This window comes from Octopus bimaculoides, chromosome 2 (assembly GCF_001194135.2).
Source record: "Octopus bimaculoides isolate UCB-OBI-ISO-001 chromosome 2, ASM119413v2, whole genome shotgun sequence".
Lineage (NCBI taxonomy): Eukaryota > Metazoa > Mollusca > Cephalopoda > Octopoda > Octopodidae > Octopus > Octopus bimaculoides.
The window spans coordinates 123,153,636-123,179,656 of NC_068982.1; the positions used below are offsets into that span (position 1 = coordinate 123,153,636).

At 31.5% G+C, this 26,021-nt stretch overlaps 1 protein-coding gene across 1 annotated transcript in view; it reads left to right on the plus strand.

The window, feature by feature from the left end:
• Window positions 1–26,021, plus strand: part of LOC106871078 (protein FAM102A) — a 213,295-nt gene that overhangs the window by 89,462 nt on the left and 97,812 nt on the right. Inside the window, exon 2 of the mRNA XM_052965569.1 lies at window positions 7,595–7,715. Within this exon, the coding sequence (XP_052821529.1) occupies window positions 7,595–7,715 (121 nt within the window). The remainder of the gene's footprint in view (window positions 1–7,594; window positions 7,716–26,021) is intronic.

Genomic DNA, 26,021 nt, shown 5'->3' on the forward strand with positions numbered 1-26,021 from the left:
GTGGCACCAGCAGCAGCAGTGCTTGTTGCGTGGCACCAGCAGCAGCAGTGCTTGTTGCGTGGCACCAGCAGCAGCAGTGCTTGTTGCGTGGCACCAGCAGCAGCAGCGCTTGTTGCGTGGCACCAGCAGCAGCAGTGCTTTTTGCATGACACCAGCAGCAGTGCTTGTTGCGTGGCACCAGTACCCTTACCAATGCTTTTTACATGGCACCTTGGTTTTAGAATCTCAAATCTGTTGTGGTGGATGGGTCTTCTTGAGTACAGCAATGTGTCACATATCTCTGTCTTCTATCATCTTTGTAAGGATCAATGTTTTGTGATTGGCCTTCAATACTTGGCAATTCAAAATAGCAATGACTGCATTGCAAAGACTGACCCCACCCCGGGACCAAAAATACATCAGCCCACATCCGCTACTAATTTTCTACTAAGCCCATGTGGGGCTTACAATGAGGTGCTGCTCCCAAAATCTACAATGGCGCTGTTTCTACACATACACGCATGCACGCACTATGCATCAAAACAAAAATGGACTACCTGATTGATTGTCATGAACTTGTTCACTTCTACACCCCTTATACATGCTGCCTCTTCTGCAAGTGGCCAAGAGCAATATTAACCACATCAGTTTTACCAGCCTGAATGTTTGCAAAAATTCATGACTATAGATCAATCCCTTTCCCAACAAACCTCAATTTGCAGTGTGTGGAGTATGGTATGATGATCACAAATTTACCAAAAGATAGACTTTATACAATCTTGTTGTAGTGACTACATTGCACGCACGCACGCACGCACGCACGCACGCACGCACATATAACATCTCTAACATTTATAATGATAACTGCATAAGCATAAAATCAAAAGGGTTTTTATAAACAATGTCAACATATCTTTCAGTGGCTGCTAAGAAGAAACTTGTTAGATTTTACTTGACTGTCAGTCTTCACTCAACTTTTCTAAGTCTTCTTCAGGACATTCAGTGTAATGTAGTGAAAAAATGATAGCTAGAAAAATTAAGATTTTCCAGCTGATGTCTACTCAATCGGGACTGACTGAGAACAATCTAGAATGACTGCAAAGAGACAATTATGCATGTTCATATTTATTGATAATTTTGTTCTGCTGGCATGACATGGATAGCTGTTCAGTTTAATTTCCTCTTGCTGATTTGTTTACTAACCCTTAATTAGCTACCATCTTGACTGAAATAAACACTTGTTTATAAGGTAACTTGAAACTCTTACTAAACCCACTTGACTAGTCATTAATTGTTATGCTAGTAATTAAGCATTGAAAGGAGGGAGTATTGTTACTTAATACTAGACATGTACACAAAAAGTTAATATAGAGTGACATATTATGTAAGCATGTGGCAAATATAGCAATATTTAACAGTAAATAAATCATTCAGCGAGATTGATCTATTTTTACACTAACTTACGAATCAATCTGGTTATTGGAGAACTCAGTTTATAGACTTGGTAATCAATAACTAATACAATGCTGTTACAACTTAGTATAGTTAGACAATTGATAAGCTTATAAATCAGGTTAGATTTGAATGAGTTATGAACAGGATGTTTACTTTTATATTATACGTTGCTTACATTGAAAGAATACATATGCATGCAGCCTTATAAGTAATGTATATGGAAAGAAAGAGATAGTTGCTTATAAGTCATACTATCATCTTATTTTGAATGTTAGTAAATCACTGTTGGAAATGTCCAGTACCATGAAAATTGTAATTGTTACTAAATATTATCTGTTTTTAGTCATATAAGAAGAAAAAAAAAAAAGCTGGACATTGACTATAATCCTTGATGACTCCTATATATTACAAAACTGATGATCATTCATATTTTCAAGGATTTTTCTAAATTCTTATTAATGTAATAACATTTGGGTTTCTCACAACCAGTATGTTTACATTGTTTCCTTGGTTACAGGCACAGGCATAGCTGTGTAATTAAGAGGCTTACTTCCCAACTAGGTGGTTTCAAGTTCAGCTTTACTATACAACACCTTTAACAAGTGTCTGCTACTATAGCTCCAGGCAGATTTGTGACTGAATTTGATACACAGAAACTGAAAGAAGCCCAGTGTGAGTGAATGTGTGTACACATACACACATCACTTTATCTTCACATTATGTTGTAAACATCTTCCAGGGTACATTCTTCCACTTATGAAGTGCCCGTGTACAACTCATTGCCTCATTGCCATAAGCTTGCTAAAGCATGCTCGATGTCTCTAGTAGACTTCCCAAGTTTAACACACAATTTCATGTTGGCTCTTTGTCTCTGTCCATAACAAAATCACAGACTACAGCGTACACTTGATCACAAAAACATGAATTACACAACTTTCGAAGTATACACAGCAACGTCACTCAGCACACTGCCTCATGAAGGTCACTGCTAGCTCTGACTGTGCATGCAACCGTGTGCTGCCATCTGTTGGTTCACTACAGAACTAATCTGAGAACTTTTTGATAATTTTCTTTGAACTATGCTTATAGCATAGTTCAAAGAAAATTATTCCGGCTCCAGCTTGGATAGCAGTCATACATCTTCATCAAAATTCAGAAAGTTTGCTGATATTTTATGCTGCATATTCATATCAATCCATGTCAATATGAATAAACATATAAAACCAATAATAAGCCTCATGTATATCTTGCAAGTTTAACTAAATCCCTGATGGAGGGGTATGGGAGTTGAGTTAAGGTATTGTAGCTTTCCACTTATAATTAAAATCAAGCTATTGACTTTATTACTTGTCTTCTTCAACTAAGATATCTTGTAAATATTTTTACTTTGCTGATATAGTGTAGGAAAGGAATTAGCATTATGTTCGTCACTTGTCTTTTAAGAGTTAATTGGGTTAGTTTAGTTTGAATTTCTGAAAGTTTGTGGTTATAGACTGGTTGGTGAATGAAACTTCTGAATGCCGTTTTTATAGATTTGCTCAAAAATATTTGTGTGTAGGAACTTGTAATCTCTCATATAAGATTGTAGTCTGTTGTACTGGTTGCACTTCAGAATTCTAGTTGTCGTCAGAAACTGATGAGAGCTGAAGTATTTTCTTACCTTGAAAAAAGATGCAGTTTTCACAGTGTTGTAGATATGTTATTGTCATATGAAGTCATCAAAAATTGTAAGGCCTAGAATTTGTAGTGATTGAAAGGGTTTTGTGTTGTCCATGAATTGTGAAGACCTGGGGGTTAATAAAATAGGGAGTAATACAGTGAGGGTTGATTCAATTGAATACTTGTCCCAGTATAAATATAATATTAAGTTAAAACTTTACTAGTTTTATCCATCTTTTTGCTGAAACTGCATGATCTCTATCAATCTCTATTGGCAAGCAATACTGTTGAAGAAATTTAATTCAACCGGATATTCCCCTCCTCACCCACAAAAAGCTACTCTCTTATAACAGGAAATATTACAAAATTAATTGGAATTTGTCGTGTATTTATTTTTCCCAGCACCTAATGTATAACTTTTTCTCTGTTATTTTAATGTTGCTGCTTTCTAATAGTGCAATTTATTGTTTGGAGGATATATTCTGTTATTTGCAATATCTAACTTTTTCAATTATATTCTCCTGCTTGTGTTAATGTGAATGGGTTACACCATTGTCAGTTTTTGACATTACCTCCTATTTTCCTGTGCACGTTTTTATAGCTTTATTTTCTTCTTGACATTTCCTTTATGCCTTTTGAAAGAAGCTGACAGAGATATTTTATAGCAGCAGCTTGAGTGATGGTGATAGCAGCTCTTCTAAATCTAGTAAAACTTAAAATTAGGAAGATTTAAAAAAAAGTTTGGAATATATAAAAAAATTAAAAAAAACATTAACAAATATAGCTAACAATAAAATAATTAAACAGTGAAGCTACATGCCAAAATAAACTAATTTTCATAACACAAATTAAATATTACAGGTTTGAAAAGGAGTAGGAAGAAGCATAAGCTTATTTATTCTTATCTCCTTTCAAATTACGTCTCCATTAACTCATATCTACAGTTTATAAACAATTACCCCAGTTTTATACATGACCCAACTATCCACCTGGTGTCAATAAAATAAAAGCTTAATTATCCCAGCCCTTTCTCATCCCCCACACTATTTACATGAATAATGTTTGTACTTCAGTTTCACATCCAAACTATTCCACAAATTCACTCCCCAGAGTGAAATACACTTACTCTTCATAATTGTGTAAATTCAAACTTTCTCAATATATCTATACTTAAACTTGAATATTCATTTCTAATAATACTGTTTAACACACTGTGTACTTTTAATATTGCTTTTATTATTCTCACATATAATATTTATTCTTATATACCCTCATGATATTAGTCATCTTATATTTTTTATAATAGCAACAAGCTTGATTACATGTAACAAATACTCAGACCAAAATCACAGACAGAATGAAAGCAACTGGTTTTGCCATGCTTTTATGTTCTTCAGCATGTCAATCATTTTTCTGTTTTAAAATTATTTTAACATTGTTCAATGTGACTGACTAAAAAATAAAACTGAACCAACAAATATATGGTACTTTTTGATAACTCCAAAGAAGGAGCAATTGTCACACCTGTGTCAGTGACACTTCTTTAATGTTTTTACATGTTCTTCAATAATCTAAATTCACTTTTAATTATTATTATAAACAACAGTTGAGATGGCAGCACTAGTATTGTTTTTGAGTTTGGGTTACATATGGTATGGCTTATCAAATATTCATAGGATCTGGAGATCTTGTCTAGATGATCTAAAATTCAGATCAAGTTGATTGTAATTGGTGTTATGATCTCTCTTAACCTTCATGTTAAACTGGTCATCTGTGTACTATCAGCTGATATCATTGAAGAGATTTTTTTCCTACTCATTAACATTTTCCATATTCTGAAATTGATAATCAATATATTTAAAAATTTTCATACACATTTTTTCATATTCTTTAATTCTTGTTTGTTGTTCATCATCATCTATAAATAGAGATGAATGACTTCTGTTGGGACAATTCATAGTTGTCTGTAGAGTATTCATTCCATTTGAGATTATTATACTTTACTTTGATGTATTGTTCTTTTGGTCTCACTAGTATTTGTCTAATTCTTCCTTATTTCTATTGATCATCACTTTAGCTTCTTCTGTTAAGTTTTGTTATTCATGTAGATTGTATCATCCTCTGTCTTTCAAAAATCAAGCCTTTATGACAATGTCCACATTCCTTTTTGTCAAAGGAAAATATTTGATCCCTTTAACTGATTTGTTTGTGAAATGTTATTTTCTGTTTCCTAGTTGTAAATAATATTATTGCTGGTTTATCTTTCCATTTTTTATTTCTTTTTCTTGAGGGATAGATTAACATGCCTTTATTAATATTTTTACCTCAAGTCTCTTAGTCTACAAGAAAACAGTCACCTGATTCTCTATAGAAACAGTAGCTCCTTGCTACTCACCCTTGTATATGACCGGGTTTATTGTCTATCCCAGAAAACAATGTTGTTCATTCTTCTGTCATATTTCAAATAAGCTACATATTTTCCCAGATGTATGATGCTTTTTTCTTTTACCTTCTCAGCATTGTGTAGCTTTTATACTTCCTACACAAAGCCCATAACATTTTTTGTTAGTCTGACTGCAGCCACCCACTTTATGATATAGATTTTAAAAACAAAACAAACAAAAATCTCTTTGGTAATATACTAATCTAGTTAAATATTGTTTCTATCTTTCTCCTTCATTCTCTTATCTGTTCTCTATTTTATTGCTAATAACAATTTCCCTAATGGAGTTTCAGAACATGAACTTATTTGAAGAAAGAAAACTGTACTATACTTTGATTTATTATGCATGACTGGGCAATTTTACAGTGGCTCTTTTGAAAGATTCATATTCAAATATTTCCAAAATTGCATCATAGCATTTTCTCTATGATCAATCAGTTATTTAGCTGTAATCATTGTCTATATATGACTTACTATGGGGGCCTTAGGTCCTTAACCCCCAAAATTACTTCACAACAAGACTCTTTACTTATAAAAAATATATTAATTCATTTACTATGCAATGCTTCATATAATTAAAAGATTGACTATAACTTATGAAGAACAGCCTGAGCGCAATCTGCAGAATATGTGTGAAAGATTGCTAAGATAAGTTCAATGTAGACAACTTGAGAAAGTGTTTAATTGTAAGAGGCATTGATTACTGACAGAGAAATGATTGCTGATTAAGAGAAGAACTTGTAAAGAGAATTGAGGATGCTATTTGTGTAAAGAAAGAGTAATGTTTGATGGCATACAGAGATAGAACAATGAAGGCGGTAAGTAGATAGGTTCAGATGATGTTAGAACAGCAGACTTAAACATTTCATGCTTGCAAAAAGGAGAGTGGGAGAGAGAGAGAGAGAAAGATGTACAAAGTATTGAAAGCTTGCATAACCTATTGGAAAATAGAACAATTAGTTGGAACTAGTGTATTGAACAAACATATCCAGTAACCAAGTATTAGTAAGCCCTAAGAAAATCTAATTTTGTATGCCTGTGTGCAGGTGTACTTTCTTCATGAGTTTATCCCAAGTTAAGTTCAATAAGTGTGACTACAGGCAAGATAGCAAATGCTGTTTTTGTATTGGTTATTATCAGGTCATGATGTAAGAGTAGAGTCTGGTAAATAGAAAACCATTGACATGAAGAGAATCTAAATTTCTTTTGGTAATTTCAAAGAGAAAGGAAAAATGGAATTTGTTGGAATTGGAGAGATTCCCAGAATATACCGAGGCATTGATTTTAAGTTGTTTCTTTAACTCCCACATTCTTTTCTTCTGTTTTCTTTCTTTCTAATAGACATCTCAAAAGTAGTTCGATTTTAATAAATTTACATATAATGTAAGTATCAAGAAAACATTGTTATTTATGTTTCTTGGAAGAAATCTATTTACATTGGTATCTCATATAACATACAGTATATCTCTAAGTTACTGGAATTATTTGCAATCATTAGAATTGCTAATTAAAACTATAAAAAAATAAAAAAATCAAAAAAATCAATAACATAATATATTCTTAATACAACATTTGGTAAAAGATGTCAGAAAAATAGAAGAGAAAAATAACCTGTATAACAAACATGTTCCTATGTTATATGTCTTTCAAGCAAAAGTCATGACTTAGCTAACTGGAGAAAGTTCTTTGCTATTGACATAAAGATTACAAGTTCAAATTCTGGTACTAAAATTACACCCAAAGAGAAAATACCATTATCTATTTGCCGTTTCTACTTTATTTCACCAGGATTCAAGAATATGCTGTTACAGATAATATTCAGCAGTAAATGAACTAATATGGATTATTTTATGTAAAATAAATAATTTTCTCAATGTTTTCTTCTCCATTTTGTACTCACCCTCATTTCTTTAAAGTTCAGATACTTGGCAAATGAAGTTGATGCATTTCATTTTTTTAAATTTTACCTTTTTGTTCATAAAATGTAAAAATTCAGTGCCCCCCCCCCCAACCACCACCACACATATATAATATTTATTTATTCATTTTATTTTTCAGAGTTGAACTTGCAAATAACTGTGTAAAATGGGGTTGCCAATTTTGCTTCCTCTGCAAGATGACAGCAAATGCCTCGAATGTAGTGTTGGAACCTTGTATATGCAGAGTATCAATACGGAAGGTAAACATCTTGAAATGCTATCATAACTTACTTCCTGTCATTAATCTTTTAAATCTGTCCATCATTTCTCTCTCTTTCTTTCCATTTCACACTTCCATCACCTAAAAAAAAAAAAAAAAAAAAAACTAGTAGTAATTTTCTGAATCATTTCCTACTTGCTTAAAAACAAAAATTATTGCTATTTTATGGATGTAAAACAGCACAAAAAAAAAAAGATCTTATTTGAATTATCAACTTTTTACTTCATTTTATGAGTGCATGCTGTATTTATAGTTTTATACTGCTTTACAGATGATAATCCTGCCAGGTGCTATTTTCTTTTACTTGATAATTATCTTTAAAGGGATACAAATAGGGATTTGTATAAAATCTGTTAAAATATTGTGGAGAACGATTTATAGGCCCATTATAACTTGAAAACCGTACAGGATGTAAGGTGATTCATAAAGAATTATTTAAAATTACAAAAAAAGAAATACTCTCTTCACCTGTAAGACATTTGCTATCTACTTGTAATTTATCATCATTGCCATCAGTTTCATTATCATTAATCCTAATATCATCAGTGATGGCCTCAACAGAATCTACTCCATCATCAACAGTTGCATTAGCCCCTATTATCATTAACAACAAAAACAATTGTAGAATGTCTTTTTCCTCAAGCTGATATAAGTAAAAGGATTACTGTATTTTTCAGTCATCATTATCATTTAATATACATTTTCCTTGTTGGCATAAGTAGGATGGTTTAACAAGGAACCACTGAGCTGCAGGGCTTTGTCAAACTCCAATGTCATCTTTGGCATGGATTCTATAATCGGATGCCCTTCCTAATGCCAACTACTTTACAGACTACTGGGTGCTCTTTTTGTGTCACTGGCAATGGTAAAGTTGCCATGTAACTTGGAAGACAGAAAAGAACAGAGGAGGAGAAGGAAAGGGAGGAAAAAGCTCCCACTACTAAGAAGAAATATTTGGGAGAAGTTGAAGACGAGTGGCTGTATGCCAGGTGCTGAAAGGCTGAAGTATGCTAGATAGACATGCATTGGTCTCTTGCTATAGAGAAGATATATGGCTGAAGGAAATAAGAGAAGATTTGTGGTTCCTCTGGCTATATATCTTCTCTGTATAGGTGCTAGAGCAAACTCTCAAAAGAACAAGAAGTTGAGCATAGAAGACAAGGATGGTGGATCATGGGAGGAGATGAGAGAGTAGATGCTTTCATAATAGTGAGGAAGTAATAAACTGGTAGAAGCAGAGGTTATTGTAGTGAGTGAAGAACAAAGGTTGGGGTGCTGATATTGGGAAATACCAATATGCAGAGGAGTAAGGTGGGAGATATAGGTTAGCTGAGGTAGGAGAACAGAAGTAGACTTCTGTGTAAGGTGTGGGAGCTGATGGGAGGGAGAGATAGGGATGCTTAAGGGGCATATGTGAGTTATGAAAGTAGATATGGGAAGATATTGAGAATGAGAGCAGAAAGGAAAGGTGCTTAGAATGGTGTATAGGTGTATAGCAGAGAAGGGAAAAAGGGGCAATGGCTGAAACTACAGAAAGGAGGTGTGATTGGTTGAAATGGTGTGGATAAGAATGATGAACATTTGTTATTCTCTATCCAAATTCTGTTGGTCCTCCAAAGTGGTTTTTGAGTATAAGTTGATCTACCTTTTTTGGCTGTAAATTTTGGCCTGAAAAGCTCCACTTGTATGCCACAATATGGTACACAAATTACTGCTGCATTTTGACAATGAAAGCTTCTCTCCTTAAAAACTCAGAAATCAGGATATTTATTAATCCTCTGCTTAATGCATATTTATCCCGTATGTATTTCCTGAACTTGTTTGTTCAAGAAATGTTAGCAGAAATGTAGGTGCTTATGTAAAGTTGTTATTGAATAGTTTGAGTCATTTTTTTTCTTTAACATAGAAAAAGCAAATAAAATATTTAGGGGCAGGCTTATAGTTTTTTTATTTGTGTATTCTCTTCTTCACTCTACTCTTGGAACATCCTATGGATTCTATCTTGACAGTATGGGACAGTATTTTAGGGTATGCAGTGCCTATTTTGCCATTCAGCCTATTCTTGCAGAATACATGACGTGCACGGTAAACATGGTTATTGTATATATTCATTGGGGCACACTGAGAGGTGGTTCACAATTTAATATTAAATTCAGACCTAGTGCAGTTGTTGTTCCATCCATTTCATGTGTAGTTTTGTACTGGGTCAATCAGGTATGTTGTGCTTGTTCAAAGAGATTAATGTTCTATGTTGTTTCATCCTGATGCGTTTAAGGATAGTTTGGACAGTAAATGTGGTCATAAAATGTGGTCATGTTCTGAGCTCTTAAGGTCTTTAATTTCAATATTAAATTATTCTTTTACTTCTCTGTTGGTTTATTGATATATCATTAGTGCGATATGATGATACTTTAGTCATAGCAATCAAATTTATAACTACCAATAACTAAATATTTTTTCCTTTCATACCCTTATAGGTTATTAGTCTTGTCATTCATTGAATTGTTGTTGTATTAAGTTAGTCTTTAAACCACTAAATAATTTTTGTACATTTTTGTAATTTCTGTTAATATTTTTGTTGACATCATTAATTCCATGAAGCAAAATTATCATTGACCAATATACTCTATTAATAAGTACCACAGATACCATCAAGCAGAGGTGATCTTCTAGCAAATCAAATTCATTATATGGCTTTGATTTCCAGTTGGAGCAATTTCAATTCATTTCATTTAGTTTATAATAGTTTAGAGGAAAGTTTCAGACTTACAGTGTTTGTTCTCTTCATCTACAATTCACAGACCTTGAACTTATTGCATTAATTGTTATTAGTAAATACAGTAATTGATGTTGGCAATGGTAGTTAGTTAAGTGTTTTACATTTCAAGTTAGTTAAGTGTTTTACATTTCTGAATTGAAATTCCATTCCAAGCACAATAAAATAAGTTCGAGCACTGTATACTGTGGTCAAGACTAACGACTAAGTATATATTTGTGAAGATCAGAACTATGTTCCTATTATTTCTTTAATCTAATTCCTCATTGCTGTGATAGATATTCGTTCAAATGCTTTTATGCAATGGCAAAACTGAATGTCTGGTAACTCAAAATATCGATTATAATATTTTTAGAGAATTGTGTCCATATTAGTCTTATTGCATGGAAAAAACAAACACATTCTTGTATATACTGCACGCGCACACACACACACACACTGTTGAATAAAATGACACTCTCTCACCCTCTTTCTTTGACTCTTGTCTTTTCTCTATATTTCTCTCTCTCTCACTATCTCTCTCTGTCTGCCCCCATCCCCCAATCTCTAAATCAGTTGTTTGTTTCAGTTATTATTTGGCAGAAATGATGTAATGATCTGTTATTCTCTTCTTATCAGTTGTTTTGTCTGCTCAAGTAAAACAACATTGTTAACATAGCTTGCATATTTGATTATAATGTTGATATTGGAATGCCTCCAGTGTAATCAAGATGCTGTAGTTTTCTCAGTTAGGCTGGATAATTAACTTCTAGATAAACTTAGCTCCTTTATTAATTATCTAATCATAACTATTGAATGTGCCAAGCATTATTTAAGTATAGATTAAAAGTAGTACAAAATCCAACAAAGTAATAGGTGTTAATTACTTTATTTTTGCCTCAACAAAGTATTCTAAAGGAAGACTGTGTCAATTGAAACTTGGTAAATAAAGCTACCTGTCATTTAGCATAAGCATGTTTTGTTAGACATGTTACGATTTTAGAAATATTTAAATGAATGTCAACATCATTTTGGTACTTGAAGTTAGTTTTGTGAAAGGATATAATTCTGAAGCTTGCTTGAAAATTTTGAAAGAGGATTGTCCTAACTGTTGAGTTGTTATGGCACTATCTCTGCACGTGACACTTAATGGTATGACCATCTCCATTACTCTGTGGCAGTGCAAGGAGGAACTGCCATTCATAGCTTGCTATCATTCACGAGAATAAACTGGCTTATTAGAATTAACTAAAGAAATTAAGGATTGACAAGAAATAAGTTTTAAACGCTGAAAGACATTTTACTTTTGACATAGAGTAGGATTTAAATTTCAGTGTGACATCTGTGTTTCTAGAAAATGCTGAGTTAACATTCCAATGCTGTAAGATTTTAAGAAATGTTACACTATATATTCTTATGCTGGTTATTTCTGTTGATTTCTAGCATCTTGACATCTGGACTGTTCTAACAAAAGACTGTGCAATCATATAACCACTATTGTTACATATTAATATAAAAGAGCAATACTCTTGTAAGGTAGAGCATGTTTGATTTATGTAATTCTTTCAAGTCTGGTGCACAATTTTGACAACTAATGCTAACAGTCATTGGTAAGGCATTAGGTAGTATGCAGCTAGTAGTTATGCATATAATGTGCAGTTACAGAAACACTATTCTGTAATTTATTTCTTAGACATCATAAAAATGTAGTAGGTTTAGTCACTCTTTTTTACATACTATAAGGATATTATGCAAGTTTTAAGATTCTCATGGCCATAACCCGTGATTTAAAATTTGTTTCATTTAGTTAATCATGATGAAAATGTATCTGCATATTTTATAAAAACTAAGAAGTTAGTGGTAGAAAGGAAATTTAAATAATGTTCACAATAAATTCATACAAATATTCAAGCTTTCAGAACCAAACAACTGAAGCTAGCACAGAAAACGGATTAAAAGATCGAAATAAAAAAGAATTAAATTAATAAAGTTTTCAAGATTTGATGTTTTGCCAAATCTGTAAAAGGTTATGTGAACATGCATGCATATATACTTATAGCACATTTGCAAAAAGTACACAGCATGCACACATTTATATATACACATACAGATATACACATTACAAATGGGAATGGTCAATTTGCCAAATGGAAAGATTTTTCTTGCATTATATTAATGGGGTTATTGCTTTTCATTTATTTTTTTATGACATTAATTATTAAATCTGAAATGAAACTTCTATTTTTGTTTTCAAATTGATGTCTATACTTTGATGTAATTTGAATGGTATTCTGCTGTCAGCTATTGAGTGTTTCTACCATGGTCAGTTTTATATTTTGCTTCAAAGTATGCCAATTGGCAATAAATGTAAAACTTTTTATTAAGTTCAATAGTTTATTTAGCTTAATTTATATTTGTGTTATTTTGTATATAGTGTTTTTGTACTCACTCTTAGTTTTCAATATATTAGCTATTTCTTTAGTGTGAAGACAGATTGATAGATAAAAATATATTTCTGATCAAAACCATTCAACAATACATTGCTGGTATTTATTGAGCCTAAAACTTTTTGCCATTTCCTGCTGTAATCTTCACTGAGAAGTTGAGTTAGTTGACTCAATGCAGCAATTATCATGTAATTTTCTAAATTTTAGAGTAAACAAATTTAAATAAAAATGTAGTTGACTATTTCATTTTCTTCCTTTAAGACATTTCCATTAATATTTTTGATGTTAATAAACTGAAAATAAAAGTTGTCTATTCGTTTCTCTTATTCAATGGTAATAATGATTGAATGAGCAGAAAAATTTCTCAACTGACAAAATAGGAAATATAAATTTCAGCTTTATATAAAACCCAGGTAGAATTTAAGAATAAAGCTTCTATATTAAATTTACTTAAATGTAGTGCTGTTGATCCAGTCTAATCTGGTCTTCATTCATTTAAAAAGAAAAGGATTTTGAATTTAATCTCTTGAGATGATAAATCATAGTTGATTGTATCAAATTATTCTTTTCAATGAAACAGTGATCCATAAAGACTGTACTTCCATGAAAAGTTAAGTCATCTGAACAACTAGATTTTTGTTTTGCTGAAACTATTTTCTGTTTCTATATCATGGGAAATGGAAATAGATTAATTAGATCTCCTGTCTATAAACACTTTAAAACACCATAGTAAATTATAAATGTAGAATCTGGAAGCTTATCTATTTGATTATATTACCTTTTATGTATTGAATCAGATAAACTTATGGAATTTTTCAAAGGAATTATAAATACAATTTGAACATGAGATAAATATTGCATTCTATGTTTACTGTAAATATAAACTATTTTTTAAAAATGTCTTTGCCATTGTTTTTTTTTTTTTGTATCTAATTACAAATGGTTATTAATATTATTGCATTGAAAAAAAAGTGGTTACATTACTGATTCACAAATGAAATTTGATTGTAATTGTTAATTTGGAAAACAGCAGACATATTCTATGAATTAAATCATATTGTTAGATAATTAAAACAATTAGCAAAGATGGAAATGAAATTTTAGTGTAATTTTTTTTTTTTTTTTTTTTTTGTTAGAGAGAATTTAGCTTAAAGGTGAACTACTTTAGTAGAACACATTGCAGATTAAAACTTAAATTTTACTTTATGCTTTTGCTTGACTTTATTCTCTTCTTCAATTCCTCTCATTTTCTCCTTTCTTCTCCTCCATTCTCATTGATTTTATTTCCTCTCTCGTATTCATCTTTCTCACTTCCATCTTTTCATTACTTTTCTCTCATTTATTTTTATCTTTCATTCATTCTTCTCTCTTTTGTACATACCCATGTCTATTGATATATCCTCCTCCTAATATCTCTTTCTCACTCTTATTTTGTCCTATCCTACTCTTTTTGTTTTTAGTTTCTTGATTCTGTCACACTCTTTCCACTCTGACTCTATACATATAATCAGTCTACTGTAATTTCTGCTGGTATTTCCTTCTAATGACCTTAGTCTATCCATTTCTGACCTTTTCCTTTATAATCTCTGCATGGCAAGTAGTCTTCTTGGCCTATAATGGTCGGAAATAATTAAGGAATTAAGATGGAAAAACCTCAAACCAAAAGCTTATGTTTTCTATATTTAATAAATGATATGTATCTATATATAGAATTTAGTACTGCAATTGTAGTTTGTAATCTATTATCAGTACTATTTCCTAATTCAGATGCATCAATAATTTCTACCTGTTGGCCTTTGAGTCAACTTTCAGATTTGATGGCGCTTTATATTTTTTTTACATCACCTCTTTCATTTACTGATTTCTCTCCAAAATTTCATTTTCAAAACCATTTGAAATAGGAAATTCATTAGTTGAACAGAATTTTTCTGTAATCAAAAATGTTGATATAGTTTTTTTCATTATTTTTCTTTCTCCAACTTATGTAATATCTTATGTAATTTGATAATATCTAGGGTACTATTTTCGTAAAACAAAGTCAAATTAAATTTCAACTTTCATGGTCATTATAACATATATATATAGTTGTGTTATAAATTAAGCTTTGAGACTTGTTCAATTGCAGTTTCCCAAATGAAAATTTTTCTCAAAAAATATATTAGAATGCTGTTGACATCAGTGTGTAATTAGTGTTGATAATGTTAGAGAAAGTAAAATATAAAATTTTTCTTTAAATATATTTTTTTATCATTATATTTTTCTTCCTTTTCTCTTGGTCTTGGCTTCTTTTATATTGAGATATTTTTTGAGTTAAAATTTCAACATAGAAATTCAATACAAAAACTAGTTTAGTCCAGGCTTATATTTTCAACCTTGCGTATTCATTCTTGATTTGTCAATGTCTGAAATAAAAGTTGTTTTTATCCTTAGTAAAGTATTTGGTTGATATTAAGGATACTAAAAGTAGGTGCGTCAAACAGTTTTATACCTACTTCTTGTCCCTTGTAGTAATTCTAAAGGTGCAATGGATTATATTGTCTTTTAGAAAGGATTAATGGAATGATAAAATGATTAATAGGTGTCAGTTGTAAGATAAGGGAAACCCAATGAATTTATATTCTATTTAATTGCTTACCACAACAATTATCGTTGAATTCAGTTGCAGCAATATGTTTCACAGCTGAGGTACATAATTTTAAAGCCAAGAGAAGCCATTTCCTTTACATCCACTTAGGGGTACACAAACATGTATAAGTAAGAAAAATGCAAAGTGATCTATGCCATATGATAAAACTTTAAATTAGGAAAACTGTAAAATGTATTTCAGAATGGTGTGCTCAATTTGTATTGAGGTTGCAATGGCTATAGTAATTTGAAATTTTAAATCCCTGAAGTTCTGGTTTATCTATCACAAACTCAGCTTCAAATATACTCCTCTATTTTTGTATTTATTTAATCAGTTAGGCGTAGGAGTGGCTGTGTGGTAAGTAGCTTGCTTATGAACCATATGGTTAAGGGCTCAGTCCCACTGTGTGGCACATTTGGCAAGTGTCTTCTACTATAGCCTCAGGCCGACCAAAGCCTTGTGAGTGGATTTGGTAGACGGAAACTGAAAGAAGCCCATTGTATATATATATATATATATATATATATGTGTATATGTATGTATGTGTGTGTATATGTTTGTGTGTCTGTGTATGTCACCCCAACATTGCTTGACAACTGATGCTGGTGTGTTTACGCCCCTGTAACTTAGCAGTTCGGCGAAAGAAACCGATAGAATAAGTACTAGGCTTACAAAGCATAAGTCCTGGGGTCGATTTGCTCGACTAAAGGCAGTGCTCCAGCATGGCCACAGTCAAATGACTGAAACAAGTAAAAGAGAGTTAAATTATTTTTATTCTGATATACAATTGATGCTAGGAATGATATTAAAAAAAATGGTTTGGGTTCTTTCAAAAGATCAGAAATCGAAACTGTCTTGATTTTTATTCTACTGCTGTATCTGTAGTCTAAATGAAAGTGACTTGATGTAGGTTAGGGATTCAGTTAGGGTTAGGCTGCATGCTAAAGTGTAAATTGCCAGGTGGACTGCACACTGAAGTAGTACCAATAAAACTTAGGTCAGTTATATATGTGTTGTTCTCATTTTGATTAAGAGCTGACACATTAGTTTTATTAAGTTACAAAAAAACCTCCAAAAAACAAAAACAGCAAAAGTCAGTTATTGTCTTCCAAAATGGCTGAATTTGCAGAACTATTTCTTACTTCATATATTTGGACTGCACCTGATACCTTACTAAACATATTAAACTTTATAGTGTCTTCAGGAGTGATCAGTTATAATTGATATGTCATTGCTTAGAAAACATTTTTCTTTCTTTTTTTAAACCTGGATTTACTTTTGATTAGAACATTTTCAATTGGTTGCACCACTGATGCTCTTGTAGGAAGCACAAATGGCACTTCCTATTACCATGGCTCTAAAAAATAACCAAACTGTTATTATGACATCCTAACATTTCAGTCCTTTTCCCTCACATACATTTCTATGTTATTTTTTCTCCCTTTATATTTACATAAAATGCCAGACACATATATCAAAACAAATGGTTTGCAAAATAGATAAGAATAAGCATTTAAAAATTTATGACAGAAATCGAAATTGGTGCTTACAAAGCAGTTGAAGATTGAACATGTTTCTTGAGATAATGTCAGTGTATAAAATATTGATTTTATTTATACCTTCAGGTTAATCCTTTAGCATTTAAAGTGGCCATATGTGGCCCAAATATTTTACCTGTTTTGTGTTAAAACTGGCCAGATCTGGCTTCTTACAATTACTCTATAATGTCATTCTGATAATAAACAATTGCAACATTGAAATCTCAAAGCTACAAGATAATACATGATGAATTCAAAACAATGTGAATAAATTAGCATTAATATTTGACAGAGTAATCTGAATGCTAGATGGTTAAACTAGATCAAAACTAATAGATCTCAAAAACTAAAATCTATTATTGATACATGTGCACATGTAAATAAATGTACACATACATTCTGATCATAACTGAACATGTTAAATACTGACTCAAGTTTTCTTTTGTGGTTATTCACAGTAATTAGACAGAAGAATAAAATAGCCAATATGCCTGTTTGCTTATTAAGTGGGTAGGTGTTTAGATTAGTTTTATATTTTTTTTTAGCAGGAATGTGTAAATGAATAAACAGATTTTCTAGAGATATTTTGAAAAAATAACTATTGGTTCAGTTTTACACTTGAATATTTGGAACCAAGTCAACAAATAAGAGAAAATTAAAAATTTAATACTCTTTTGTATAATAAAGGGAGTAACCAAAGGATCTGTCAATAATTTTAGGGGCAGATTTTGTGCATATACTAGATGGTTAAATTAATATGCAATAGGAAAGTTATAAGTATATAGTAGTTGAATATCAAGAGAAGAAAACCATGTAATTTTAGTTACATGCAGTAATGTATAAGGAGGTGTAATGTTGATTATAATAGAATGAATATTCACGTTGTGCTAAAAATATATTCTTATTGATTATAAATAAGCAAAAGACACAGGCAAATGATAGCAAATTAGAGGTGAATGGATGCAAGCTTTTCAATATTGTGTATGTTTGAAAAATGATAGAGAAATAAAAATATAATAGGTAGTAAGCAGCATATATAATTACAGATGTTCATGATATAGAGATACAAAAGGTAAATTATATTAGTAATTTAATCTATTAATCTGATATCTGGAGGTGTGATGTAAAATTACTGTAAGGTAAGCCTAAGAGTTGAACTAAAAAAAAATAAAGAAGAAAAAATGTGTGCCTATATTTCTAGTAAATTCTAATAATAGAGATATTATTGATAAGTTGAGAATCAGAAGAATAGTAGTATTTGCACAAGAAAGTGATAAAATATAGGTAATTAATTCAAAAGATTTGGCACATAGGATAAAATGGTTAAAATGCTCAAATCTATAGTTATTTAACAGGTTAGTACAATAGTCAAATGTGTAGAAAATAAAGGCAATTTATATCTGTATAGAAGGAATGTTATGTAAGCTATCAAGTGTATCTGTTCAATTTATGGAGTAACAAGGAATGAAATGTTCATAAGAAATAGATGATTAGTAATCACTTGTAAGTGGTACATGTTGAGGTTTTGTATATATTTACCTGTTAGGATCAAAGTTTTGAAATGTCACTGTTTTTTATGCTCTTTGCAGTAGTAAAGAGTATTTCCAAGTTTTCTGTTGTACATAGCTGCAAGGCCTTTTTTGTAGCTAGTATAAGATGCAGATGTGGCTGTGGGGTTAAAATGTTAGCTTCCCAACCACATGGTTTTAGGTTCAGCCACATTATGTTGCACTTTGGACAAGTGTATTCTTCTACAGCTCTGAGTTGAACGAAGCCTTGTGAGCAGATTTGGTTGATGGAAACTGAAAGAAGCCCATTGTGTGTGTGGCTTGACATCACATGAGTATTGTAAATGAATGCCATTCATTTCCAATGTTCTGTGAAAATATGTTGGCTACAAAAAAATATTATTTTGCTTGGAAACTGGTAAGTATTGGTGACAGGAAGGTCATCCAGCTACAGAAAGTCTCAGTAAACTCTGCCTGAAAAAGTAGACATAAAATGACAATGATGTAAGACTTTACTGAAGAGAAAATCTTCCATTCAAGATAGTTTCCTACTTTTGATTCCAGATAAGTTCGAAAATGATGTATTGTTTATTTTCTGATTACAAAAAGTGTAGAAATTCTGGTTATCATATTTTGGAGGGATTTGTAGTATAACCTGTGTGTGTTTTAAAAAGTTATCAGTTTCTGCATTAGCTTAGTATACAACATATTGAAGTTTCCACTTATGATCTAATGGGCAATTATTTAAATTAATGAAGTTATAACTAATAATGTTGGAACTAGGTTTAGTATTTCACTGACATTTGTTATCATCATCGTTTTTAACATACGACTTCCATGCTGGCATGGGTTGGACGGTTTGACAGGAGCTAGCCAGACAGGAGACTGCACTGGCCTTCTGTGTCTGTTTTGGCATGGTTTTTACGGTTGGATGCCCTCCCTAACACCAACCATCCATCAAATAATTTGTCATTGGAATTTGTAATGGAAACCATGATACTGTATACTCAGTTGTTGTAGAAACTAAGCCTTTTTATGTTCTGCATTGGTGTTGCTATGAACCCCTTCAAATTACAATATTATCATTCCTACACCCTTTGTTGTCAACATCGAAGCAACGACATGACCTTTGAGCTTCATCTGGCATCTAAAATTGAAAAGTATCAACTACAACCTAGGTAGGAGATACTCTTCTAAGTCAAATTTTATACTTGCAACAATACAGCCCATCAAACCCTCTACTACAGAATGCTTGGAAATTGTACCTGCTAAAACATCATTTTTTACTACTTCATTCATAGTTTACATTAAGTGTAACATATAGAATTCCTATCTACTTCTTTTCTGTATATTGAATGTGGGTACATGCTTGTTGGTAATAGATTCTTCTTTCTTGCTAAAATGTTTGTCTTTACCAGATTTACTTTGAGACCTCTTGATTTTAGGTTTTCTTCTCTAAATCTTTGATAGATTCAGCTATGAGAACTAGGTCATTATTACATACATACATACATATATATATATATATATATATATATATATAACATACACAATTTTTTTTTATATGTTCACATTTATTTTTATTTTTACACACACACACACACACACACACACACACACACACCTGTGTATGGTTGCTTGGTTTTGTTTTAATTGCTCGGGATCAATTATTTATAAGATTTGTTGTTAAAACTAGATATGTTATGTGTGAAAATTCGGAATCACTAATATAGTGAATACAATTGGTTGCTGTGTTATTTTTACTTTTATAAATGATGTATTATATTGTAACCAGCTGTCTGGTAAAATATTATCATCTGTAGTCAGCTAATGAAATAACGATATAGCTTACTGGGAGAATTTTTACCATTGTTGCCTAATGGAATTAATCATAACTTTTTATTATACTTACAAACGTCATGTCTTTGGGTTGGTGGCATTAAAGTCATGCATGCATGCATAAATATATAAAAACACATATAAACATATATGCACATGCATGAATAAAGAAGTGCATTTTTAAATGCCTAGGTAGACATCACATTGCAAAGTTGTCAGAGAAATATGCTGTGTGAGACTTATTTTCCTGTCTATTCATTTTGTAGTACAGATATTTAACAATCTGTGTTAGATTATCCCACCTGTTGACTAGTCTGGATAAAAGGAAGAATGTTTTCAACTCGGTTCCTTGTTATGTTTATAGTGGCAGAAGTATTTTGACATAAATGGTTGTCTATCAGCAATTAAATTCTGGAGCGGGAATTCAATCCGCTAGAAATAGCATCATATTTTACTGTTTTCAAAAGGAACAACACATACAAAGCAGTCCCAGATGTGCAAGGTAGGGAAAAGTAATCCTAGATACACAGAGTAGAGACAAAGTAATCCTAGATATACAAGTCTGTACAATATGAGCTGCTGTGGTTCTAAGCAGTTGTGATATATTTTATTCTCACACTAATGTTAGAAATCAACCATTCCTCAAATCTGAGTCACTTTATTGTTACAGAAAGACGTCACAAAAGAAAATAAAGCTCTGCTTTTCTATAAACAGTATTTTCAGTTAATGCTAAGTGCAGATTATTCCCTATTATTAAAGAGTTTATGGCAGGCTTAATCTGTTGCCTGGTTTAATACTACTACCTGGCATCTTGTGTACCTTTTAAGTGGTGTCTACTCTGTTGCAAGCATTCAAGCCAGGTTTCTGGTTTGAAGCTGTCATTGTTTCTACTTCCTGCCAGTCTTGGACGCCCAGTAATTTTTTCCTCATGACTACAAGATATACATACACTTATAGACAGTTGGTGGTGATGTGTGGTGTAACCATCTAATAATGACTGCTCCGTTCAGAAGGCTGAAATAATGCACATGATGTGTCAGTAAGGGAAGAGAGAAGAGACATAACCGAATAGAAGGTTTAAGAGAGAAAGATTTGTTGATATGTTGTGTGTCTGTGTGCATCATGTATACAGAATAGACAGGCCGTCGTGAGAACAAAGTGTGTGTATATGAATGTATGTATGATTGTGCTACATATAAGAACAATAATGAGGAAGAAGGTGAAAGAGTCTATAATGAGAAGTTAGACGAATGTTCATAGACACAAGAATGAGAAATACCAGTTTGTAGTCAGTTGTACACAGTGATAGAAATACTGTATCAAGAAGTTGTGGCGATGATGCAGTGAGAATGAGTGCTTAACACTGCATTAGTGGATAAATATTCTTTATTTGTGGGTTAACGAGGCTACCCCTAAAAACTTAATACTTTAAGAAAGATTAGCCATGACATTTTTGAATAGATATGGTAAAACAAAGCTGCTGGACAAGAAATGGCAACATTTTCAATTAAGAAATATTTATGAAAGGCTTGAACCATATTAATTTCCATATCCCTTTGCTATTACCACATGGTTTCTATTGAGAATGGATACTCTCTGCCAATGTCAACAGTGCCCATCTTGCAAAAATTTTATTTCCAGGATGTTAGATATTGCTTCAATTTTGGCTTCATAGTATTGAATAGAAAAAAAAACAACAAAATAATTGTAAATTTCACAAGTCACTTCAATGAGTTAACATGTAAGCAAATGTATTTCTTTTTATAACTATGTTTGTTATATTCTTCAAATATATAAATTTATTTCTGAAATTTTCTGGTGAGAAATTTCAATGAATAAATTGAATGTTGAAACTACAATATTAAATGAATCTCTGATTTCAACTCCTTAGTATCAAAATAGACTATATTCTTAGTGGTTTTTTTTTTTTTTATATAATAGTTCTAATTTGAGTTACTTTTAAATAAGCTACTTATAGAATAGGAGAATTTATTTCAAACATAGATTCCATGTGATATTTTTTATTGCTCATTATACCTGAATTTCTTAGCAGCAGCTGGTCATTAATAAGGAAATGCGTATAAAAATTTCATTTTCCTCTTTTATCTTCTTCATACTTTGATATGTTATTTCTCAGCAGTGATAGCATTAGTAAAATCAATGGTAAACATAAGATTTTCCCCTTTAAATCATGAACTATCAAAACCTAGTTTCCTACCAATATATCAATATAAAGATTTGGTATTATGAAGAGACCTACAGTATTGATGATAAATAAAATATATGAAATATAAATTAAAATGCTTCAATAAAAGATTTTATTGCTTGGCTAGAACTTTGATAATTGCCTATCTTTCTCAGACACCAAGGTTCATAAACTTTCTATAGTCTCTCTTTTCTTCTCTCATTTCTATATAAAGAAAAATGAAAGATTGTAGGTTTGTGTGTGTATGCACATGCATGTGTATGTATGCATTCTTGTTTGCATGTATGTGTGTATAACTTCTAACAAGAAGTTCAGAATCTGCAAATGAGAATCTTTTCAATTATTCCAGTATTATTATTTGGAAGAAAACGTTTCTGCTTTATGTCTGTATCATTAGAGATAACTTTTACTTGATTTTTTTGTTTTCTCCCCAATATCACCATGTTTATTTCATCAAAAAATATCACTCCTGTGGTATTTGTAAATATTCAGGCTAGTCAGTAACAATGTATTACTAAGAATATTGTTTGACTACTTCAATAGTTTACAAACTCTGATTGTGAGTGGACTCTAACTCTAGTTAAATCCAACAGCATTAAACAAAGCCTCTATGTGGTTGCTCAAGTTACTAGAAAGTAGCAGCCATATCTTTCTCAGATTACATCCTACCACCTTGATAAACCAGAATGACACATTGGATAATGTAACTTCAAGATGCACTATACCTAAGAGAAAGAAGGTTGGTCACAACTGCAATGCCTTTTATGATATTTCCGCTAGATTAATGCCGACAATTTAAACAACAAAGACCAAAACATAAACATTATTCATAGTTTAGAAGTAGAATGGCAACACCACATTTTAGTGTGTAATGTCATCACAACAAATGCCATAACTCAAACATGCAAGATCTGATTAATTAGAGTGATTTCACTTGGGAAGTTCACATTATAACTATAGGTTTCCTTTCCAAAACCAAACCTTGCTCTGTCTTTGAGTCATTTTGTTTTACAAAGCTTAGGATGGTACAACCATGGAATACTCATCTTACTGTTAGAATGACACACACTCTTTAATCATCAAAATATTAGACTAATACATTAGCCTCTCATTACTTGGCCCAAAGCCACTTTCAATACTACGCCTCTACTCAGTTGAGGGGTTCTTGTCTTTCAAATTGCTTAGTGACCTCACTTGTACCAATTCCACAAAAACAGTACCTTGTATACTTTATAAAGTGGTTGACATTAAGAAGGGCATCCAACCGTAGGAACCATGTCAAAGCAGATGTTGGAGCTTAACACAGTCATCTGGCTAACCATATCCTGTTGATCCATCCAACCCATACCAGCATGGAAGACCATTAAATGATGACGATGATATCTTAGGAAGAACAGTTTGATTGAAAAAGATTCTTCAAAACTTCTCAACTTTTTTTACCAACTCTGTACATTGTCAGGTTGTCATTTTGCTGATTTTTATGTTACCACAATAGTTGCTGATCCGTTGAACTTAGGCATTATATCTTTTTCCAACTTAAAAAGATCTGTGTTCTGTTCTGTCTCACTTCTTAGAACCCTTGTAAAATACCTTATCTAATCCATTGGACTGTTGAGCTGTTATTTTTCTAGTTGTGGTGATGGGGTATCTATTTCCTTCCTTTTGTCATTACACAAAATAATATACTAAACTCTCTAAATTATTTCTAGAGTTATCTTAAATATCACAGGCCATGTTTGTCTTTGTGTTCACAAATATTAAAAAATCTTTCAACCATGTTACTGCTTTAGTCCAGGATGATCTTAAATATTATAGATAGTGTTTTTTTTCTATGCTTATAATTATGTTCACTTGTTAAAACATCTTAAACATTCAAATGGTTACACTTGATAGCTTTAGTTTGCATTTTTTATAAACTGATTATCTGCAAACTATTTAAGTTGAATAAGTAATTCTTTCTAGTAAATATTTTAAAGTTGCTATATAATTTCTGAAAATTCACATTAGATGTAACTGTATTACCTTTATTACATACATTCATCCCTACTGTATGATAATTTGAAAAGGCTATGTTACACTGGCCTTCTTTTGCAAACTAATGAAATATCATTGAATATTTTGTGAGAAAACAACTAGCTCCTTTCAAAGCAGTTTTATTGTTGTTAGAGAAGATTTATTTCTGCTCAAGAACAGTAAGCTTATAACTCATGCTTAATTGATTTAACACAGGGCAGTGATGTGGATATGAAATTGAAATTTACTCTTGCCTTAGCTGTCAAAAGGAAAAAGAAAATGCTTTATAGCAATTGATATACATGGCTCTATCAAGCTCTCATGTATTTTAAATAATTTTTTCTCTATGCAAGAATAGTTATCATACCTTGTTCACCTTTTCCTTGATCTACTTTACTTTCACCCCAATTAAATACTGTTTTTCCATCCCATTCTCTTTATCAATTTTTGATAAAAATGTCTTCTCTCATTAAAAATACTTTTCTCTGATAGTATGGGTTGTTTGAATTTACAAATTTAAATATTTGTTTGAATTATTTTAGCAGTTTACTGTTGGGTGTTCTATTTATTTGGCCATAATGTTTTGAATTTTTAATACAGCTGAATTGCTAAGTATGATAATGAAACTTACCACTTCATTTTTTATAGACATTATTTTAATTCTAATAATAGATCTTTTTTAGCTATAGATCATACACCTGATAGATTTTATATATTGTTAAGCTTATACTCCATATTTACTGTCATCAAATTGGTAGTTTTAGTTAAACTGCCTTTTCTTTGCACAATAGAAGAGTTTTAATGATGTTTTCATAATTTTATTTAACGATGTTTTCAACAATGATTTTTTTTTTATATATAAACTACTTTATTTTTTATAATATTTTAATCTCATCATCTAAATGTTATTTTCATACCAGTAATGAAATTGTCCAATATATTCTTTGTTTAAAAAAAGCAGTGTGATCTGAGGGAAACTTGACTGCTACTTCCAGCAAATCAAATGGCCATGTAGAAGCTCCTTTACTGAATACCAAGATCATCTAGTATACATTAATGTCACCTTACATAAAGGAAAATAATGGAGAAAATATTTCCCCCCTATGTAAGGCAATAATATAGCAGGTAGAAAACTGCTCCCTCTTACAAATGTTTCATTCTGTTAGAGAAGTTGTTTGTCTAAAGGATGGCATGTAAGGTATGAGGTACTTAAAGAGTATGTAATAGGTGGTGAGAGGAAGGAGTGGTAATGTCTTGCTTTATATATCACATACAAATGTATACATGTCTGCGTACATATGAACATACATGCAATTTATATATATATATATATATATATATATATATATATAT